General features: G+C 42.8%; 1 protein-coding gene across 1 annotated transcript in view; it reads left to right on the forward strand.

The window, feature by feature from the left end:
• Positions 1 to 73: 73 nt before the first annotated feature.
• The window catches only part of METTL13 (methyltransferase 13, eEF1A N-terminus and K55), a 32963-nt gene continuing 12380 nt past the window's right edge, over positions 74 to 20656 (forward strand). Inside the window, exons 1-2 of the mRNA XM_004013696.6 lie at positions 74 to 16617; positions 19724 to 20483. Coding sequence (XP_004013745.2) covers positions 16465 to 16617; positions 19724 to 20483 — 913 coding nt within the window. The 5' untranslated portion in view covers positions 74 to 16464. The remainder of the gene's footprint in view (positions 16618 to 19723; positions 20484 to 20656) is intronic.

A 20656-nucleotide genomic window follows, 5' to 3' on the forward strand; every position in this document is an offset into this window, starting at 1 on the left:
GCCGATCGGCCCTCCGCAGCCTGGCTCCAGGCTGAGGGGGCGGGTCCAGGCCACGGAGATCGTCGAGGGAGTCGATTATCCCCCTCAGCTCTCCTCTTGGAGGCCGCCGCGGACGCGAAGCTTAGGCCTGGATGCCCCAGGTGATTTTGTCTGTTCAGGGAGGAAACACAGTCGCGGGTTCCCGGGTCCCAGCCGAGGTCGGGCGTCCCGGGGAGGTGGAGGAAGGACTGAGAAGTCACTCAGCGCTGGGCGCTGAAGGCCTGCTCGAGGCTGGGGTTGATGAGGCGTTAATGAGGCGGCGCTTTGTGCGGGGTCCATCCCCCGAGCTAATGCAGATTTGCCGAAAAACCGGGACGGCTCGAAGCCTGAGGACTGGCCTTTTCTGAAGGAAGGAGATCTGTGTGATCCCTTGTTTATAACATCAGAGTTAGACGTATAGATCGTCAGGGTTACTAATCTCGTCTCCCTATTTTAGACTTTAGGAATCTCTCTTACAAAGAGATTTCCTTAAGGTTGCCCGGCTCGGTGGACAGATTTTTGAGTCTAGGTAGGACTCAGTGTTCTCTCCCCAGTAAGCATGCTGTAGAGTTCTAACCTAAAATGCCTGGGTCCAGACACCACGCAGGCACCGGAGCCTTATCGTGGGAAATCAACCTTGCACATCCATTCTCCTGTTCTCTTGACTCTGCCCACCTCCTCTCCCCCCGGGTTAGTGGTTTATTTAAGCCGATAGTGCCTGGGCATAGTAATCCATAACGGTTCCAGCATTGTTTTTGTTATGTCTTGTTTATTATCCATTCCTCCCAGATACTCCCCAGCTGGATTGTTCTTAATGGTTTTTTTCTATCAATTTTTTTCTACATGTCATTTTTACGAAATATTTTTAGGTTCTTTGTTGAATAGTGTTTTGATTTAGTGCATATTTAAGCCAAACAAACACTAAGTGAAAGATACCTTGGTTGTCACTGAGCACTGGGGGCTGGGCTCCCTGTGTTATGTATAGCAGTTTCCCACTAGCTATGTTTTTACAGATGGTAGTATGTATATGTTACTGCTACTCTCTCAGTTCATCCCACCCGCTCCTTCCGCTCTGTGAAGAGTTGTTTTTGTTTTTGTTTCCTTCTTGTGTGCACAAACCCTTTGAGTCTGCACTAGATTTTAGGATTCCAGCACTGAGACCGAGCTCCAGAGATGCAACTGAGTCACGTCCTGAGCCAATGTCAGTATCTGTGTGCACAGACGTAGTTCTACCTGCCCTTGATTTCCCAGACTGCTCTCGATTTCAGTGATTGTATTTTTTGGTTCCAGAATTTCCATTAAAAATAAATTCTGATCCCCTTTTATCTTTTTGTCATTTTGGGGTAAATTTTTTAGGGGAGTGGCTCTACTGTGCAGCATGTGGGATCTTAGTTCTCCAACCATGGATTGAGCCCATACCCACCTGCATTACAAACATGGAGTCTTAACCCCTGGACCACCAGGGAAGTTCTATTTTTGAATATTTGAATCAAAGTCCTTGTCTGTTAATCTAATACATGAATTACCTGTGGGCCGGTTTCTATTGTGTATTTTTTTTCTTGGATTTTGGTGCTGTGACTCTCATCTCTGCTGGGTAGGTAAAGAGGCTAAGCAGAAAACTGAAAAACAGTGATTTTCTCATCCTAACTTCCTGTACCAAGTATTACAGCTTCCTAATTCAGCAAAATTTTGAGGGGAAACCATCAGGGTCCCTCAGTTCTTCCTTCCTTCCTTCTTTCTGAAATCCTGGCTCTCCAAGATTTCAGTTTTGTCTCTTCAGTCCTGTGAGAACCCAAAATATAACTTTTTTTTCTTTTGCCCCCCCCCCCCATTGATGACCCTTGACCCAGGCAAAGCCCAGGTGCTCAGCCTTCTACCGAGAATCAGTAAGTACCTCCACCTGGCCAAGGAAAAAGCTCTCCATTTTGCAGATCCCCCTCGGAATCTTGGCTCCTCCAGCCTCAATGCTCTAGCAGCTCTTGGATTGCTTTATAGAGATGCTGTTTGTATTTATCTGGCTTTTCCATTTATTTTTAGAGAATTGGTGTGTCTCAGTTTACTCCATCAGGCCTGAAAGTAGAATTATATCCAAACCACTCTTACACTACTATAAAGAGATAAGTTTACTTGCCATGACTACACAAGAAAATGGGAAGGAGGGGTTTCCAAAAGGAAGAATTTCTTATGCCTCTCACATATAGGCAGGTACTTAAAACTCACTACTTACAGACTCTGACGAGGGGAGATGGGAGAGGGGGGTGAAGGGGGGTGAGCCAGAATGAGAAGATTCTGGTTTCTTTAGGCAGTGAAGGCACATTCAGTCAGCATTGTTTAGTCAGAAATTCTTGGGTCAGCTCCCCTTCTGCCACATATTACAGAGTTGGTAGAAAGACAAGTAGGGTATCTTTTTACCCTACATTTTTCTCTCTATATATACATGTATAGGCTGTATCTAAACCTTTTTGTGCATAATATATACACATTTATCATTCCTATTTTCCTTTATTAGACTTCTGAATGGTTTTATGTTTTTAATTTTTAATCTTTTTTTCAGCAAAGAAAATATCACATACTCTGCTCACGCTCATTTCAAAGCCTGTAACAATCCATGAAGTTGGTCTCAGTCACAGTCACACTTCACTGACATCAGAAATCACGAGGGTTCCTTTATCATAGTTCCTTGCTTTAGGTGCTATGTCACAAGTGGCATCTGAGCAGTTATTTAGAAGGAATGAAATTATACCATCAAAATACCTCAAATAGATACATTTCAAACTTTCTTCAGAGGATGAAAAGTTAAAGTGAAAGAAATCTTTCCATACCAATTTTTAAAAATAGTCAAGTTTTCTCTAGAGATCAAGTTGGCCTCTGGTTTATTTATGTTATTATAGATTTAAGGCAGTGCCAGAAGGAAAAATTCTCATGACCATGAAGAATCATTCAAAGACCTATTAAATGAAAGGCACTGTATATACACATAAGCCAAAAACCTTGGCAATCTTGTGAATAGGGACCCCTTATTATTAATAAAATCATATTTATAAATGCCTCAGAATAAAATATACAGAATTACAAAGGAAGGAAATTTATAATGTTACAAAACATTTTAAAAGCAAAATTTGTGATATGCAAAGATACATACTTATTAACTCAAATTTTAAAAAATCTAGTGTCAGGACTAACATCTACCATTGTTTTGAATTAGTAATGAGCATAAACAGTATTTCAGGATATCTGATTGTAATGTGATATGAAAATCTTAGTGATTTCTATTGGTGAAACAGTCACTAGGACTACTGAGTGGTTTTAAGGGGCTCCATTTATAGTTGAAAGTGAAAGTCACTCAGTCATGTCCAACTCTTTGCAACCCCATGGACTATACAGTCCATGAAATTCTCCAGGCCAGAATGCTGGAGTGAATAGCCTATCGCTTCTCCAGAGGATCTTCCCGACCCAGGAATTGAACCGGGATTTCCTGCATTGCAGGTGGATTCTTTACCAACTGAGCTATATAGTTGAAGAAATTAATTTCTGTTAAGAGGTTACTGAAAATAAAAATGTAATTTCTTTCCTATCCAAATTCACACACCCCTGAATTCTATCCATGGGTCATCAAGGGTCCCCCAGTTTGGAACTTATGCTTTAAGTATTTCATCTTCTCCTGCAGAGTGGATGGCACTGGGTACAGAAAAGTTTCTGAGCAAAGAATAAACAATTGTTTCTGCTCTTATACACCTAGGCACAGAATATTGCCCCTCCTAATTAGAATACTTCTTACTAACATGCTCATAGATCTGCCTTGCCCAAAGTCCTTGCACCATTCCTGAGAATCTTGGAGTCTAGTACAATAAAAATATCCTTCCCTGAAAATACAGGCTGAATTCTTATTAAGTATCAGGCCCTATGCCATATACATTATGCACCCAATTATCATGCAACCCCATGAGGCAAATGTTATTATTCCCAGTTTACATAGACTCATTTGTAACTCATTTTTCATTCCGAAAAAGTATAGTGAACATCTGTTGTCTCTGTTGCTAAACTAGGTGCAGTGGTTTAAATACAGACACAGTTGCTGTCTTCAGACTTTATAATATAGCAGGAAAGACAAGCAGAAATAAATTACATAATTACATAACGTAATGTAAAAGAACACTTGTTTTGAAAAGAATAAACAAGTGGCTGAGAATGAAGGAGACCTATTTTAAAAGTTAGGGTTGTCAAGAGAGTGGGTAACATTTAAACTGAAACCACAAGTATGAGAGAAACCAGTCATGCATAAAGCAAGAGAAAGAGTATTCCAGGCTGAGAGAATAGCAGGAGCAAAGATTATTAGGCAGGAAAATTTGGCATTTTTAAAAACAATTTTTAATTTGTGGTAGAAAATGCATGATATAAAATTCATCATCTTAACTATTTTATACTGTATAGTTCTGTAGTGTTAACTACATTTACTTTATTGTACAACAGATCTCTAGAAATATTTCATGTAAAACTCAAACTGCACCCATTGAACAACTCCCCAGTTTCCCCTCTCCCAAACCCCTGGCAGTGAAAACTTGACTTTATTTCTGTGCATTTTGACTACTTTAGATAACTCATATAAGTGTAATAATAACGATGTTTGTCTTTTTGTGACTGGCTTATTTCAGTTAATACAATATCCTGAAAGTTCATCCATGTTGTAGCACATATTAGAGTACCTTTTTCTAAAAACTCTAATACTTTTTAAAAAAGTGTATATAATATACCACATTTTCTTTATCCATTCATCCATCTGGATGTTTGGGTTTCTCCACCTCTTGGCTACTGTGAATAGTGCAGCTGTGAACATGCGTGTGCAAAGATCATTTGGAGATCTTGCTCTCAGTTATTTAAACCAGAAGTGGGATACCTGGATCATATGGTAATTCTATAATTTTTTTTTTCTTTTTTGAGGAACCTCCATACTGTTATCCATAGTGGCTGCACCAATTTACATTCCCACCAACAGTGCACAGGGTTCCAAATTCTCCACCTCCTCAGCAATACTTGTGAGGGCCCAGGCTGCCCAATCCCTGATGAAAAGGTGCCTGTTGCACAGTTACATGAGGGGAAGCTCAAGGTGGCCAGGGATCTGGAAGAGGGCAAGGGTCTGGAGAGACAGGTCAATGTGAGCAGCATTTTAGGAATCAAGGCATATACCTAATCCCAAGCCCTAATCTACCCAATTGGGATATTCTCTCAGAAGACAGATTTCCAGGTGACTGCTGCCTTGGGAGGGAAGGACTGGGCGGACTGGCTAGAGTATCATTCAATCAAGAGACACCTGGGAGCTCTGGTTGCTAGAGAAGCCTGAAACCCATCAGGTACCAAGTCCAAATGGGGGCTGATTCACCAGTTTAAGGCTGCCACCTCATAATGATCTTTAGGGCGTGGGCTTCTTCCACCTTGGAGGCTATTCAGGTGGTGGGGATGATACTGAGCAGGGCCCTGTGGGGCTCTTGGGCAGAAGGCCTTTATGTGTCCCCTGTTTTTTGGATTACAGGAAACAGCCTTTGTTTAGCCTTCCGGACCTTCCCTGAGTTCCAGTGGGGGCAGATTCAAGCAGTTGTTAATTAGGGAAGGGAGGGGATGAGAGACCTTGGACAAACTGTCAAGAACATCCCTGGGGCAAGTCCTCTTTCCCTGTCAAGGGATATACACAATATCTTTGAACTATACTGCAGATACTGAAAACCCCTCCCGGTGGGAGAAGTTTACAATTAATGATGGTATGCTGTCCACAAGCATGTAGACCCCAGGCCAGTTGGACCTGAAGGCTGATGATGCTCCTACTTAACTCACCACCAACCCACCGGAGAAGGCAATGGCACCCCGCTCCAGTACTCTTGCCTGGAAAATCCCATGGATGGAGGAGCCTGGTAGGCTACAGTCCATGGGGTTGCTAAGAGTTGGGCATGACTGAGCGACTTCCCTTTCACTTTTCACTTTTATGCATTGGAGAAGGAAATGGCAACCCACTCCAGTGTTCTTGCCTGGAGAATCCCAGGGACGGGGGAGCCTGGTAGGCAGGCATCTATCGGGTCACACAGAGTCAAACACGACTAAAGTGACTTAGCAGCAACCCATCAGAAGAATGTCCCTGAGCTGACCACGTCCTCTTTGAGCAGTTACTATAAAACTTCTCACCGTTTTCTCCAAGTTTGGACTCAGAGTTTTGAGGGCGGTAGTCTGCTGTGGCTCCCTTTCCCTGGCAAAGTAATAAAGCTATCCTTTTCTACTTCACTCATAACCCTGTCTCAGAGATTTAATTCGATACTGGCGTACAGAGAAGCTGAACTTTCAGCATCCAGGACTGGCCAGATAGAGCACCACAGACCTGGAAGCCCTGGAAGAATCCACACAAGGACTAGAATGGAATGTTGTTCCAATTCTGAGCAAACCACACTCCTGTTCTCAGATGAGTCATAAATAGTCTTCCCTCTCTCTCTCTTTTTTTTTTTTTTTTTGACAAGTCCTCCCTCTCTTTACTCAATTCCATCTCTTTTACTTTGACCCACCATAAATGTGGTGTCTCAACCCAAGTTGAGCTGAGAAGTTGATTTCTGATTTAGCTTCCTGCCTCTCCATTATCTGGTCACTGATTAAAGCTGTGCTGTTTCACTCTCACCATAGGTTTTGTTATTGGCTGTTCAAATCTGCATGGGAATAGAACCTTTCAGGCAAGGTGCTTTGACTGAGCTAGGGGCCAGGTGGAGTTCCATACAACCAACTCAGTGACAGCCAGGAATCTGGAACAAGGCAGGTGTTAGAAGATGCAGGTCAATGGAGTGGGCTCTTAAGGATACAAGTCATCTGCCTAATTCCAAACCCTAACCTACACAAATATGCATATTCCCCTTGAAGGTAGAGCTAGAGGAATCTGGTCTTAGCAGGTGTGGCTGGGCAGGCTAGCCAGAGTATCCTCCAATAGGACACACTGGGAACTATGTTTGCTGGACTCCATCAGGCAGCACGTCCAAATGAGGACTGAGTGTCACTAGTTTAAATCTGCCACATCAGAAGGGTTTTCAGGTGGTGGGCCCCCTTTACCCTTGGGATTATGCAGGTGGTTGGGAACTGGCCTGAGCTTTATGGGCCTGGAGGGCTCTGGCTGCCTGAGGCCAGGTGAAAGGGTATGTACTGGGCATGATCATTCAGCAAGGTCAGCATGGCTGGGAACCCGGAACAGAGCAAGTGTTAGGAGTGGCCAGCATATTAATCCTCTTATCAGACATATGACTTGCAAGTCCTTGTCCCCCCAATAGGTTGCCTTTTCACTCTTGTTTCCTTTGATGCACAGGAGTCTGATGTAGTCCATTTTGTATATATTTGCTTTTGTTGCCTGTGTTTTTGGTGTCATATCCAAGAAGTCATTGCCAAATCCAATGTCATGAAATTTTCCTCCTATGTCTTCCTCCAGGAGCTTTGTAGTTTTAGGTCTTAACTCAAAATGGATTAAAGATGTAAATGTTATTTTTGTATATGGTGAGAATAGGGTCTGATTTCATTCTTTTGCTTGTGTATATCCAGTTTTCCCAATACCAAGGAGTTTGGCATTTTTGTGGATGATGGAGCAGGCCAGTGTGTCTGAGCAAGTGAGTGAAAGTCACTCAGTCAAGTCTGACTCTTTGCGAACCCATGGACTGTAGCCTGCCAGGCCCTTCTGTCCGTGGAAGTCTCCAGGCAAGAATACTGGAGTGTGTTGCCGTTCCCTTCAGAGCTTGGTAGACAGAGAGAGTGGTAGAAGAGGAGATTGGAGATGTAGGCAGGGTCTGGGCCATGAAAGAACTTTATAGAACATTCAAAGAGTTTAGATTTCACTCTCAATGCATTGTGAATCTACTGGAGAGTAACATGAACAGATTTATACTTTTAAATGATCATTGTTTTCCTCAAAAAGTTAAACATAGAGTTATCATATGACCCAGCAATTCTACTCTTAGATATATATCCAAGATAACTGAAAACATACATCCATACAAAAACTTGTACAGAATAGCCAAGATGTGTCAACAACCCAAATATTCATCTATGGATAAGTAGAAATACCACATTTTGTTTATCCATACAATGAAATAGCATTCAACCAATAAATGGAAGTACTGTTACATGCTACAACATGGATGAACCTTGAAAACATTATACTAAGTTAAAGAAGCCAGTCACAAAAGACCACACACTATATGATTTCTATTTAATGAAATATCCAGAATAGGAAATCTATAGAAAGATTAGATTAATGATTGCAAGATGGTAGAAATATTTTGGAATTAGATGGTGATGGCTGCATAGCATTGTGAGTATACTAAAACAAACGTATACATTTTAAAATGGTGAATTTTATTATGTGAAATATATCTCAGTGGGAAAATTGCTACATATTTTAAAAAAAATCACTGTGGCTGCTGTGTGGTAAATGGATTGAGGTCGGACAAGGGCAAAGGAAGCAAAGGGGGCCATTAGGCAAAGGATCAGAAGGCTTGAGGTTTGAATTTACATACTGAGAGACTGCTAGATCTTTCTGATTCTAAATCAAATGTTCTTAACCTCTGTACTACAGAGTTTCCTATAACATGACAGGGGTTAAATTTAGCCAAGAGTCCCCTTTCTGCCATCTCTCTCCAAAAATGCCCACACCATATTTCCTAAGAACATTTCTCTGTTGAGTTTTCAAAACTAGAACAGCTGCTTGGCTGAAATTTCCACATACTGGGGAAAAATTTTCCCTTCGTATTATCAGAACAATGAGCATAAAGGTATACTGCTCAAAGATGAGATGGATTAAAGACAGTAAAAAGTTTTGGCACCATTGTTTGAGATGATTTTTAGGGGCAGAACTTCCTTGCATTCTCATGGTAAGAAAAGTATTTTAGTTTTAGAAAAAGATTATATATAACTTCTTTGTTGCACTAGAGGGAATTCTGTTCTGGTGTTTGGGAAGTTCTCTGGATCTGAATGTTTTTTAAAATAACTTTAGGTGGAGCACTTAAGCAATCTTTATTTATTAGATGTTGTTTTAAAATCCTTTTCTTTGGTGGTAGAAACATATTTTGTTATGCGCTGAGAACAGAGAGCATCCAATAAAATGGGATACATGAGTTGCTCATGGTAGGTGTGCTGAGTGCTAGTTTGATACAAAAATAACTTATTTTCCAAGGTTTTTTTCATTTCCTGCAAAATAACTGAAATTTAGGAATAAAATTATGGAGAAAACATTAAAAAAGTTTTATTGGAGTATAGTTGATTTACAATGTGTTAGTTTCAGGTATACAGCATAGTGACTCTATACATACACATATATTCATTATTTTACCATATAGGTTACTACAGAATATTGAGTCAAGTTCCTTGTACAATATAGTAAGTCCTTGTTGGTTATCTATTTTATATATATTAGTACTCGCTTGTTAGTCACTCAGACATGTTCGACTCTTTGCAACCCCATGGACTATAGCCCTTTAGCCTCCACTGTCCATGGCATTCTCCAGGCAAGAACACTGGAGTGGGTAGCCACTGCCTTCTCTGATATATATTAGTGTGTGTATGTTAACCCCAAACTCTTTAATTTATCCACCCTCCCCTCCCCACCAGCCTGACACAAACTTTCTGTTTGGTTACCACAGGTTTGTTTTCGAAATCTGTGAGTCTGTATGGAGAAAACATTTTCATGATTTAACCTTGTAATCTTTCCCAGTATCCAGATTGCAAAATACAAAGGCAGGATCCAAAAGGACGGCGTTATGAGCCTTCTCATGTAGGGGTCCAATGCACAGAGACAGGCCATTGTCTTTGGCATCATTTCCTCATCTTTCCTGGCTTTTTAGTTTTCAAAATGTTATAGCCTGCTGGTCCTGAAGGTAAACAACTTGCCTTGTACACTATGCCCTTTGCTTTCCCCCCATAAAAGTGGATACAAATACTTTGTAGTCCATGCATATCAGAAAATTAGAACACAATGGATGTCTACAGTGACAGAGCAGGAAACTGCCAAACAAATAAAATCCTGGGAATCAAGTATTGTACCCAGAGGCAGGCATGGCTGAATTCACTTAGTCACATATAACTTTTTCATTTATTTTTAAACAATTGGAGTTTTGCCTTAGTTATGTATGTGTGTCTGCATGTATGTGTGTGTCCATCACATGAATTCAAAGTAATAGATGAGAAAATTCTTGGTAAACTGCAAGTGATATATACAACCTAAAAAAATACTGTTATTCCCAATCTTAGGAATCCAATGTCAGCTAAAGAATGACTTCTCAGGTCAACAGTACCTTCAAAAATGGTTGATGCCAGCTAATAAAATGGTACCACGTTATCCTAAGATATCATGTGTGCCTTTAATTGTTCAAAGACATAGGAAACCATTTATTTCTTAACTTCTCAAATGTGGAAACAAACCCATTCGCGAAGGAGATTTCCAGTGTAAAATAGTTTCCAGCATTATATGAGACACTCCCTGTACACCAAGGAGAAATTCCCTTTAAACAGTTTTATATCCCACTCATGAAGCCTTTTCATGTTTGGACCGCTAACTCCAATTGGATAACACTGACAGAATTTGAAAAGGGTATGAGCCCTGGGATAGGCATGCAGGATGGGGAGACTGGCTTTTAGCTCTGGCTCTGGGTTTTACTAGTGTGCTGCTACTGCTGCTAAGTCGCTTCAGTTGTGTCCGACTCTGTGCGACCCCATAGACGGCAGCCCACCAGGCTCCCCTGTCCCTTGGATTCTCCAGGCAAGAACGCTGGAGTGGGTTGCCATTTCCTCCTCAATGCATGAAAGTGAAAAGTGAAAGTGAAGTTGCCCAGTCATGTCCGACTCGTAGCGACCCCATGGACTGCAGCCTACCAGGCTCCTCTGTCCATGGGATTTTCTAGGCAGGAGTACTGGAGTGGCTTGCCATTTACTAGTGTAGTGACCTCTAAATTCCTTGTAACAACAGTTCTACACATAGAAACATGCCGTTTCTATAGATGACTTCCCCAGTTATCCAGAGGCCTAGGTGGAAGCCACTTTGAATCCCTCAGTCTTTTATCAGTTCAGTTCAGTCGCTCAGTCATGTCCAACTCTTTGCGACCCCATGGGTCACCAATTCCAGGAGTTTACTCAAACTCATGTCCATTGAGTTGGTGATGCCATTCAACCATCTCATCCTCTGTCATCCCCTTCTCCTCCTGCCTTCAATCTTTCCCAGCATCAGGGTCTTTTCAAATGAGTCAGTTCTTCACATCAGGTGGCCAAAGTATTGGAATTTCAGCTACAACATCAGTCCTTCCAATGAATATTCAGGACAGATTTCCTTTAGGATGGACTAGCTAGATCTCCTTGCAGTCCAAGGGACTCTCAAGAGTCTTCTCCAACACCACAGTTCAAAAACATCAATTCTTTGGCACTCAGCTTTCTTTATAGTCCAACTCTCACATCCATACATGACTACTGGAAAAACCATAGCCTTGACTAGACAGAACTTTGTTGGCAAAGTAATGTCTCTAATTTTTAATATGCTGTGTAGGTTGGTCATAGCTTTTCTTCCAAGGAGCAAGCATCTTTTAATTTCATGGCTGCAGTCATCATCTGCAGTGATTCTGGAGCCCCCCCAAAATAAAGTCTGTCACTGTTTCCACAGTCTTTTATACCTTATATAGATAATTAGTCATCAAAATGCTTTCGTTCTTCCTAAGAACATCTCTCATATTATCACTTCTTTTCAACTGTAACAAACCTGGTTCTCCGTTGGCTTCTTGCAGCCAGACAAGTTTAGTCCAAATGCTTGGAACAGAAGAATTCTATTCTTCTCAAAACCTGACCTTCACTTTAGTTTCTAGCTTTATCTTCTGCTGCTCCCCTTCCACTGTAACCTGCCCAACCACACACTTCCTCTCATGTTTATGCTCTGTTCTTTTCCTGTTGCTACTGTAGCAAATTAACAAAAACTTGGTAACTTAAACAATACAAATGTATTACCTTATAGTTCTGGAGGTCAGCAGCCTGAAAGTATTGACTAAAATCAAGGTGTCCACAGGGCTGTGCTCCTGCAAAGACTCTAGAAAAGAATCCTTTTCCTTGACTTCTGCAGCTTCTAGAGGCACTTACTTTGACTCATGGTCCTCCTCCCCCATCATCAAAGCTAGCCACACTAAGCCAGTCCTTCTCATGCTACCACCTATCTGGTTCTGCCTCCCTCTTCCACTTCTTCCACTTTTAAAGACTCTTGTGATTACACTGGGCTCATCTGCATAAACTAGACTAGTCTCTCTACTTTAATGTGAGCTGATTATCTTACGCTTTGCTATGTAACCTCCCATATTCACATGTGGGGAATTAGAAGATGAACACCTTTCAGTTCAGTTCAGTTTCTCAGTCGTGTCCAACTCTTTGCGACCCCATGAATCACAGCACACCAGTCCTCCCTGTCCATCACCAACACCCAGAGTTCACTCAGACTCACGACCATCGAGTCAGTGATGCCATCCAGCCATCTCATCCTCGGTCGTCCCCTTCTCCTCTTGCCCCCAATCCCTCCCAGCATCAGAGTCTTTTCCAATGAGTCAACTCTTCGCATGAGGTAGCCAAAGCACTGGAGTTTCAGCTTCAGCATCATTTCTTCCAAAGAAATCCCAGGGCTGATCTCCTTCAGAATGAACTGGTTGGATCTCCTTGCAGTCCAAGGGACTCTCAAGAGTCTTCTCCAACACCACAATTCAAAAGCATCAATTCTTCGGCGCTCAGCCTTCTTCACAGTCCAACTCTGACATCCATACATGACTACTGGAAAAACCATAGCCTTGACTAGACGGACCTTAGTCGGTAAAGTAATGTCTCTGTTTTTGAATATGCTATCTAGGTTGGTCATAACTTTTCTTCCAAGGAGTAAGCATCTTTTAATTTCATGGCTGCAGTCACCATCTGCAGTGATTTTTGGAGGGACATTATTCTGCCTAACACAAACTCTCTCCCATCCTCTGCCCCCTAAATTGTCAGAAGTGATTTTAATTATCTAGTCCTCATTTTGCAACAATCAATTAATTGAATATTATTACCGAAAAACCCTTCTGTGTCAATTAAGTAAGACTAACTGCTCTTGAGAGTCCCTTGGACTGCAAGGAGATCCAACCAGTCCATTCTGAAGGAGATCAACCCTGGGATTTCTTTGGAAGGAATGATGCTGAAGCTGAAGCTCCAGTACTTTGGCCACCTCATGCAAAGAGTTGACTCACTGAAAAAGACTCTGATGCTGGGAGGGATTGGGGGCAGGAGGAGAAGGGGACAACTGAGGATGAGATGGCTGGGTGGCATCATGGACTCGATGGACGTGAGTCTGAGTGAACTCCAGGAGATGGTGATGGACAGGGAGGCCTGGCGTGCTGCGGTTCATGGGGTCGCAAAGTAGGACATGACTGAGTGACTGAAATGAACTGAACTGCAAATTACACATTCAGAGGTCTGGATTCATATTTTTAGGGAAAAAACTCACAATATTGAATGTCTCTATCTAAGCTCAGTTTACATTTTAAATCATACTGGTTTGAAAAGATAAATGCACCCCAATGTTCATAGCAACATTATTTACAATTGCCAAGATATGGAAGCAACCTAAGTATCTATTAACAGATGAATGGATAAAGAAGATGTAGTAGACACACACACACACACACACACACACACACACACACACAGGATGGAATACTACTCAGTCATAAAAAATGGCAGTGAAATACTGCCATTTGAAGCAATGTAGATGGACTTGGAGGGCATTATGCTAACTGAAATAAATCAGTGAAAGACAAATGCTATATGGTATAACTTATATGTGAAATCTAAAAGGTACAACAAACTAAAGACTATAATAAAAAAGTAGTTTCAGAGATGTAGAAAACTAGTGGTTACCAGTGGGGAGAGGGAGGAGAGAGGGGCAAAATAGCAGTACCGGATTAAAAGGTACAAACTACTAGGTATAAAATAAGGTACCACGGATTTGCCTGGTAGTCCAGTGGTTAAGAATCTGCCTGCTAATGCAGGAGACACAGGTTCAATCCCTGCTCTGGGATGATGCCACATGCCAAGGGGAATTAAGTCTGTGCACCACAACTATGGAGCCTGTGCCCTAGAGCCTACAAGCTGCAACTGCCGAAGCCCGAAGCCCACAGGCCTTAGAGCCCATGCCCTGCAACAAGAGAAGCCACCACGAAAGGAAATTCATGCATCACAACTAGAGCATAGCCCCCACTCCCTGCAACTAGAGAAAGCCCGTGCACATCAATGAATATTCAGTGCAGCCCAAATTAAAAACTGACTAAATAAATAAGCTACAAGGATATATTATACAATATAGCCAATATTTTACACTAACTATAAATGGAATATAACTTTAAAAAGTTGGGAATCACTGTATTTTATACCTGTAACATATAATGTTGTACATCTATACTTCAATTAAAAAAATCATACATACTGGTAACCACTCAGAGGATCCTAATAAAACACAAAATATTTTAATATCTAATTGGTTTAAATTAAATAATGATACTAATAACAACATACCTACTAATTACATTTCATTGGCAAAACTTGAAAGAAAAGTTTTACTTATGGGTATTTAAAAAGACAGAGTCTAGTGTTATATCTAAAATATTTCTGCATTAGTCATTCAAACACTTTTAGGAAACTTCCCTACATGTTTTAGTTTAAAGTGCTTTGGTTGTTACTGCTTTCCTAAGCTTAAAGAAGGGAGCAAGCACACAGATGGAGACAGGTGAGTTACTTCCCCTCTTGGTCTTAGACACAGTGCAAACATTAATTGTATTTTTAGGGCATTAAATAAGGGGCTGGAGCTTGGGCTGTGATCAAAATCACTTCTTACAACCTTTTCCAATATCGTTTGCTTATAAGAAAGGACAATAGAGACAGAGGGAAAAGCAGCAGCCAAATGTTCCTGCAAAGACCCAGCAGTTGAGAATACTTCTTGGTTCTTTCTGATGTCATCCTGATACTACTGGAACAAGTTTAGGTGTGCAATATTTACCGAAGCAGTAAGATTACAAAATCTTTTAAAATCTTTTTGTCCCTTCCTTAGGAAAGCCTTCTCTAGTCACCCCCTAAATTAAGACATTTCGAAAGAGATCTCCTTTCGTGGACGCTTATACTTCTCCTTCACAGCACTTATTCTCAGATCCTCATTACAGACTCTTTTTTATAACTGTTTGATGTGTTCTTCCATACCGTTGTCTTCCTTACTACTGTGTCCTTAGCCTTCACCACAGTGATGGGCTCAAATTTACACCCTTAAAATGGCGAATCAATACTTGAGGGGAGAAGGCAGAGGCTATGTTATTTTGTTAGTTTGGTATTGGGGAACAATTCAAGCACAGTGTCCTCTGCTCTCAATAAGTGCTCTTTGAAAGACCAGATGTCACACCCCTTAGGAACCCTGCATGCTGCCATAGCTGAAGCCTCTGAGGTTCACCTTATCTTAAGTAGAGAGGAAATAATGTGAACTCAGCAAGTGGTACATGAAAATACATGTTTTTTCAGGTTCTCGTAGAGGGCTTTTAGATAGTCTCTTAAAATTGTGGAGTTGGAAACATCCATTTTGCCTTATCTTTTAACAGCTGTTCTCAAAGTGTGGTCCCTGGGTAGCACATCGTTGGTATCACCAAGGAACTGGTTAGAAATGCAAATTCTTGGGAAACAGACCTGGTGAATCGGCACAGGCCCCTTCCTTCTAATCTACAGGTTTTTCCTTTCGGAGGTCCCCTCCTCCAGTGTGCGCACTGGCAGCGGCGCTCAGCCCTTGGGTGGCTCTTGATTAGAAAGTTCAGAGACGAAACACCGAGGTCAGGAGCACCGAGCTCGGGCGGAGCTCTCTCCCAAGGCTGGAACGTCCAGAGCTGAGAAGGCTGCCCACGTTGGGGGTTCACTGGGACAGCCGGGCTTTCGCCCCGCCTCCAGCCCGCGGCCCCGCCCCGTTCCGGCTCACGTAAATAAACGCGAGGAGCCGGCGACGGAGTCGCGGGTGTGAGGCGAGGTCGTTGTAACCACTTAGGTGTCAGGAACGAAAATCACTGACCAATGAGCTGCTTGGATGGTCTGGGCAACCGACCAATCGCGAAGCCTCGCACCCGGATATGATAGCCGGTTCTGAAACCGAACTCTGAAAAAGTGTGAGGGGCTCCCCACGTGGGTCGGGGCACTGGGGCGTGGATCAAGGGATGAACGTTTAGTAGGGTCGGTGTCTCGCGGGTGCGGTGAGCGTGTAAGGATCATCCCTTTGGATTTTGAGTTGGAAACAAATAAATGAGGCTGTTTGTCCGTGGAAAGAATTCCCGCATTGGTGTCCCAGAGCCAACGTGTGGGGAAGCCCCTCTGATGGTACCACACAGAGAGCAGGAATCTTGAAGACGCAGCTCGGGTAGTGGGACTATGAATCTCTTACCTAAAAGCTCGAAGGAGTTTGGCTCCGTTGACTATTGGGAGAAGTTCTTCCAGCAGCGAGGAAAGAAAGCTTTCGAGTGGTATGGAACCTACCTGGAACTGTGCGGGGTGCTGCACAAATACATCAAGCCCAGGGAAAAGGTAAGCGCGGCCTGGCAGCCCGGTGTGTACTCTGGAAAGTAGGAACTGAAAACAGAAATCCTGCATTTGGTAGACCGTGACCGGCGTGGGGGCCGGTCAAAATATCCTTATACAGTTTTCAGATAACAGCTTCCACCCCCAGATCATTCTTGAATTAGTAACCTCACAGGAAGAATGACTTATTAAGTAGTGCAAACTAGGTAGCTCCTCCTAGTGAAGAAAGTGTGGTTTTCTGTCACTGTGAATGCCCAGGGAACTGGTAGAATCCGTGGCTTTACTGATAAATTAATCTGTTACCAAATAGTTGTTGTGAGCCCACATTTTAAGGCGCTGTGCTCGTCCCTTTAGCGGCAAATGCGTTGATACATAAACCCTGGGCACATTACAGAAGTGATAAGTACAGTAATAGGTTGGACAGAGATGGGGTTGTACTGGAAGTAGAGAAGGAAGAGGGTAGAAAATGAACATTCAAGGAAGAAACTCTAAGAGCCAGACTTTATGTTGGTGCTGCATGTGTGTGTGTGTGTTCAGTCATTGAGTTCTCATAATACATTTCAAGGTAAGTGATAGTACAAGAATTCTACAGATGCGGAAACTGAGGCTCTGAGAGCCAGTTTCTTGCCCAAGATCATAAATGTGGTACATGGTCATGTGGGGATTTAGACTTAGGGCTACCTAGCTTAAACGCTTATGCAATTGTCACAGTACCGTGCTTTTCCAGAGATGGGGCAGAATTTTAAAGGATCAGTGGGAGATAGCTCAGTAGAGAGGGAGCCAACAACTTGTGTTTTAAGTTTCGCTTCATGAAATAGCAGAATATCATGAGTTGGAACCCAAGGCATGAGTGGAATAGGATTATGCCAGACCTAGATTTTTTTTTTTAATCTTAACTTTTTGTATTGGGGTTCAGTTCAGTTCAGTCCAGTCACTCAGTTGTGTCCAACTTTTTGCAACCGCTAGGACTGCAGCATGCCAGGCTTCCCTGTTCATCACCAACTCCCAGAGCTTGCTCAAATTCATGTTCAACAAGTCAGTGATGCCATCCATCCATTTCATCCTCTGTTGTCCCCTTCTCCTGCCTTCGATCTTTCCCAGCATCAGGGTCTTTTCCGATGAGTCATTTCTTCACATCAGGTGGCCAAAGTATTGGAGTTTCAGCTTCAACATCAGTCCTTCTAATGAATATTCAGGACTGATTTCCTTTAGGATTGACATGTTTGATCTCCTTGCAGTCTAAGGGACTCTCAAGAGGCTTCTCCGACACCACAGTTCAAAAGCATCAATTCTTCGGCACTCAACTTTCTTTATAGTCCAACTTTCACATCCATACATGACTCCTGGAAAAACCATAGATTTGACTAGACAGACCTTTGTTGGTAATGTAATATCTCTGCTTTTTAATGTGCTGTCTAGGTTGGTCATAGCTTTTCTTCCAAGGAGCAAGCGTCTTTTAATTTCATGGTGCAGTCACCATCTGCAGTGATTTTGGAGCCCAAAATAAAGTCTGTCATTGTCTCCATTGTTTCCCCATCTATTTACCATGAAGTGATGGGACTGGATGCCATGATCTTAGTTTTCTGAATGTTGAGTTTTAAGCCAACTTTTTCACTCTCCTCTTTCACTTTCATCAAGAGGCTCTTCAGTTCCTCTTCACTTTCTGCCATAAGGGTGGTGTCATCTGCACATCTGAGGTCACTGATATTTCTCCCAGCAGTCTTGATTCCAGCTTGTGCTTCATCCAGCCTGGCATTTCTCATAATGTATTCTGCATAGAAGTTAAATAAGCAGGGTGATAATATACAACTTTGACATACTCCTTTCCCAATTTGGAACCAGCCTGTTGTTCCATGTCCGGTTCTAACTGTTGTTTCTTGACCTGCATACAGATTTCTCACGAGGTAGGTAAGATGGTCTAGTATTCCCATCTTTTGAAGAATTTTCCATAGTTTGTTGTGATCTACACTGTCAAACGCTTTGGTGTAGTCAATAAGACCCAAGTAGATTTCTGGAATGCTCTTGTTTTTTTCTATGATCCAACAGATATTGGGAATTTGATCTCTGGTTCCTCTGCTTTTTCTAAATCCAGCTTGATCATCTGAAAGTTCATGGTTCATATACTGTTGAAGCTTGGCTTGGAGGATTTTGAGCATTACTTTGCTAGCGTGTAAGATGAGTGCAGTTGTGTGGTAGTCTGAACATTCTTTGGCATTGCCCTTCTTTGGGATTGGAATGAAAACTGACTTTTTCCAGTCCCGTGGCCACTGCTGAGTTTTCCAAATTTGCTGGCATATTGAGTGCAGCACTTTCACAGCATCATCTTTCAGGATTTGAAATAGCTCAACTGGAATTCCATCACCTCCACTAGCTTTGTTCATAGTGATGCTTCCTAAGGCCCACTTGACTTCACATTCCAGTATGTCTGGCTCTAGGTGAGTGATCACACCATCGTGGTTACCCGGGTCATGAAGATCTTTTTTGTATAGTTCTTCTGTGTATTCTTGCCTCCTAGGCAAGTAACAGTTTTGCAGTAGTTTCAGGTAAATAGCAAAGAGGACTCAGCCATACATATACATTATCCATTCTCCAAACTCCCCTGTCATCCAGGCAACATTGAGAGGAGGTCTGTGTGCTATACAGTAGTTTCTTGTTGGTTATCCATTTTAAATATAGCAGTGTATACATGTTCATTGCAAACTCTCAAATTATTCCTTGCCCCCGTCCTTCCCCTTTGCAACCATAAGTACCTTCTCTAAGTCTGTGAGTCTCTTTCTGTTTTGTAAGTTACATTTTCAAAGGTAAAACAAATAGGAGATTTCAGTTGCAACTACTGTATTTGAATTCTGTGACTTTCTATCAGTTCTTGAGTAGTAAATGTTTGATTCAGAGAAAAGAACAACCATGGTTAGTTTGTTCCTATACTTGATTAATAAAGGCTTGTTTCAGAGAAAAGAACAACCCTGGTTAGTCAGCTTCTGTGTAACTTGCATTGTTATAGCTAAATGTGATTTGTTACTAGTGAGTTCCGGTAGAGCCTAGAATCAATTCTGTAATGGTGTTCTCATTCCTTTGCCTTGATCACCTCCATCTCGTTTTTTTTTCTCCCTAGGTGCTAGTGGTTGGGTGTGGTAACTCAGAGCTAAGCGAGCAGCTGTATGATGTGGGCTATCAGGATATAGTGAATATTGACATTAGTGAGGTCGTCATCAAGCAAATGAAGGAGCGCAATGCCAGTAGACGGCCCAGGATGAGCTTCTTGAAGATGGACATGACACAGATGGAGTTCCCCGACGCCTCGTTCCAGGTGGTGTTGGACAAGGGCACCCTGGACGCTGTCCTGACAGATGAGGAGGAGAAGACCCTGCAGCAGGTGGACAGGATGCTGGCTGAGGTTGGCCGTGTCCTGCAGGTGGGCGGTCGCTACCTCTGCATCTCCCTGGCTCAGGCTCACGTCCTGAAGAAAGCAGTGGGTCACTTCTCTCGGGAGGGGTGGATGGTGAGGGTGCACCAGGTGGCCAGCAGCCAGGACCAGCTGTTGGAAGCAGAGCCTCGGTTCTCCCTGCCTGTCTTTGCCTTCATCATGACCAAGTTCAGGCCGGTCACTGGCTCTGCCCTTCAGATCTTTGAGCTGTGTGCTCAGGAGCAGGGCAAGCCTGTGCGGCTGGAGAGTGCCGAGCGGCTGGCCGAGGCGGTGCGGGAGCGGCAGCAATATGCCTGGCTGTGCAGCCAGCTGTACCGCAAGGCCGGGCTGGGGAGTGTGTCCCTGGACTTGTGCAATGGGGACACGGGGGAGCCACGCTACACCCTCCACGTGGTGGACAGCCCCACTGTGAAACCATCGCGGGACAATCATTTTGCCATTTTCATCAGTGAGTTGGGATTGCTCCCTCTCTTTCCTGAAGGGGGCTGGCTTACAGGGGCTGGATCTGGGATTTGGTGGATGGGTATGCCTTGGCTGGCTTGATCTTGCAGAGGGGTGGTACTTTGAGAGGTTAGGCTGGCCACAGCAAAAGGAAGGGGGAGCTGCCTGCTTGAATCTGAA

This window comes from Ovis aries, chromosome 12 (genome assembly GCF_016772045.2).
Source record: "Ovis aries strain OAR_USU_Benz2616 breed Rambouillet chromosome 12, ARS-UI_Ramb_v3.0, whole genome shotgun sequence".
NCBI lineage: Eukaryota > Metazoa > Chordata > Mammalia > Artiodactyla > Bovidae > Ovis > Ovis aries.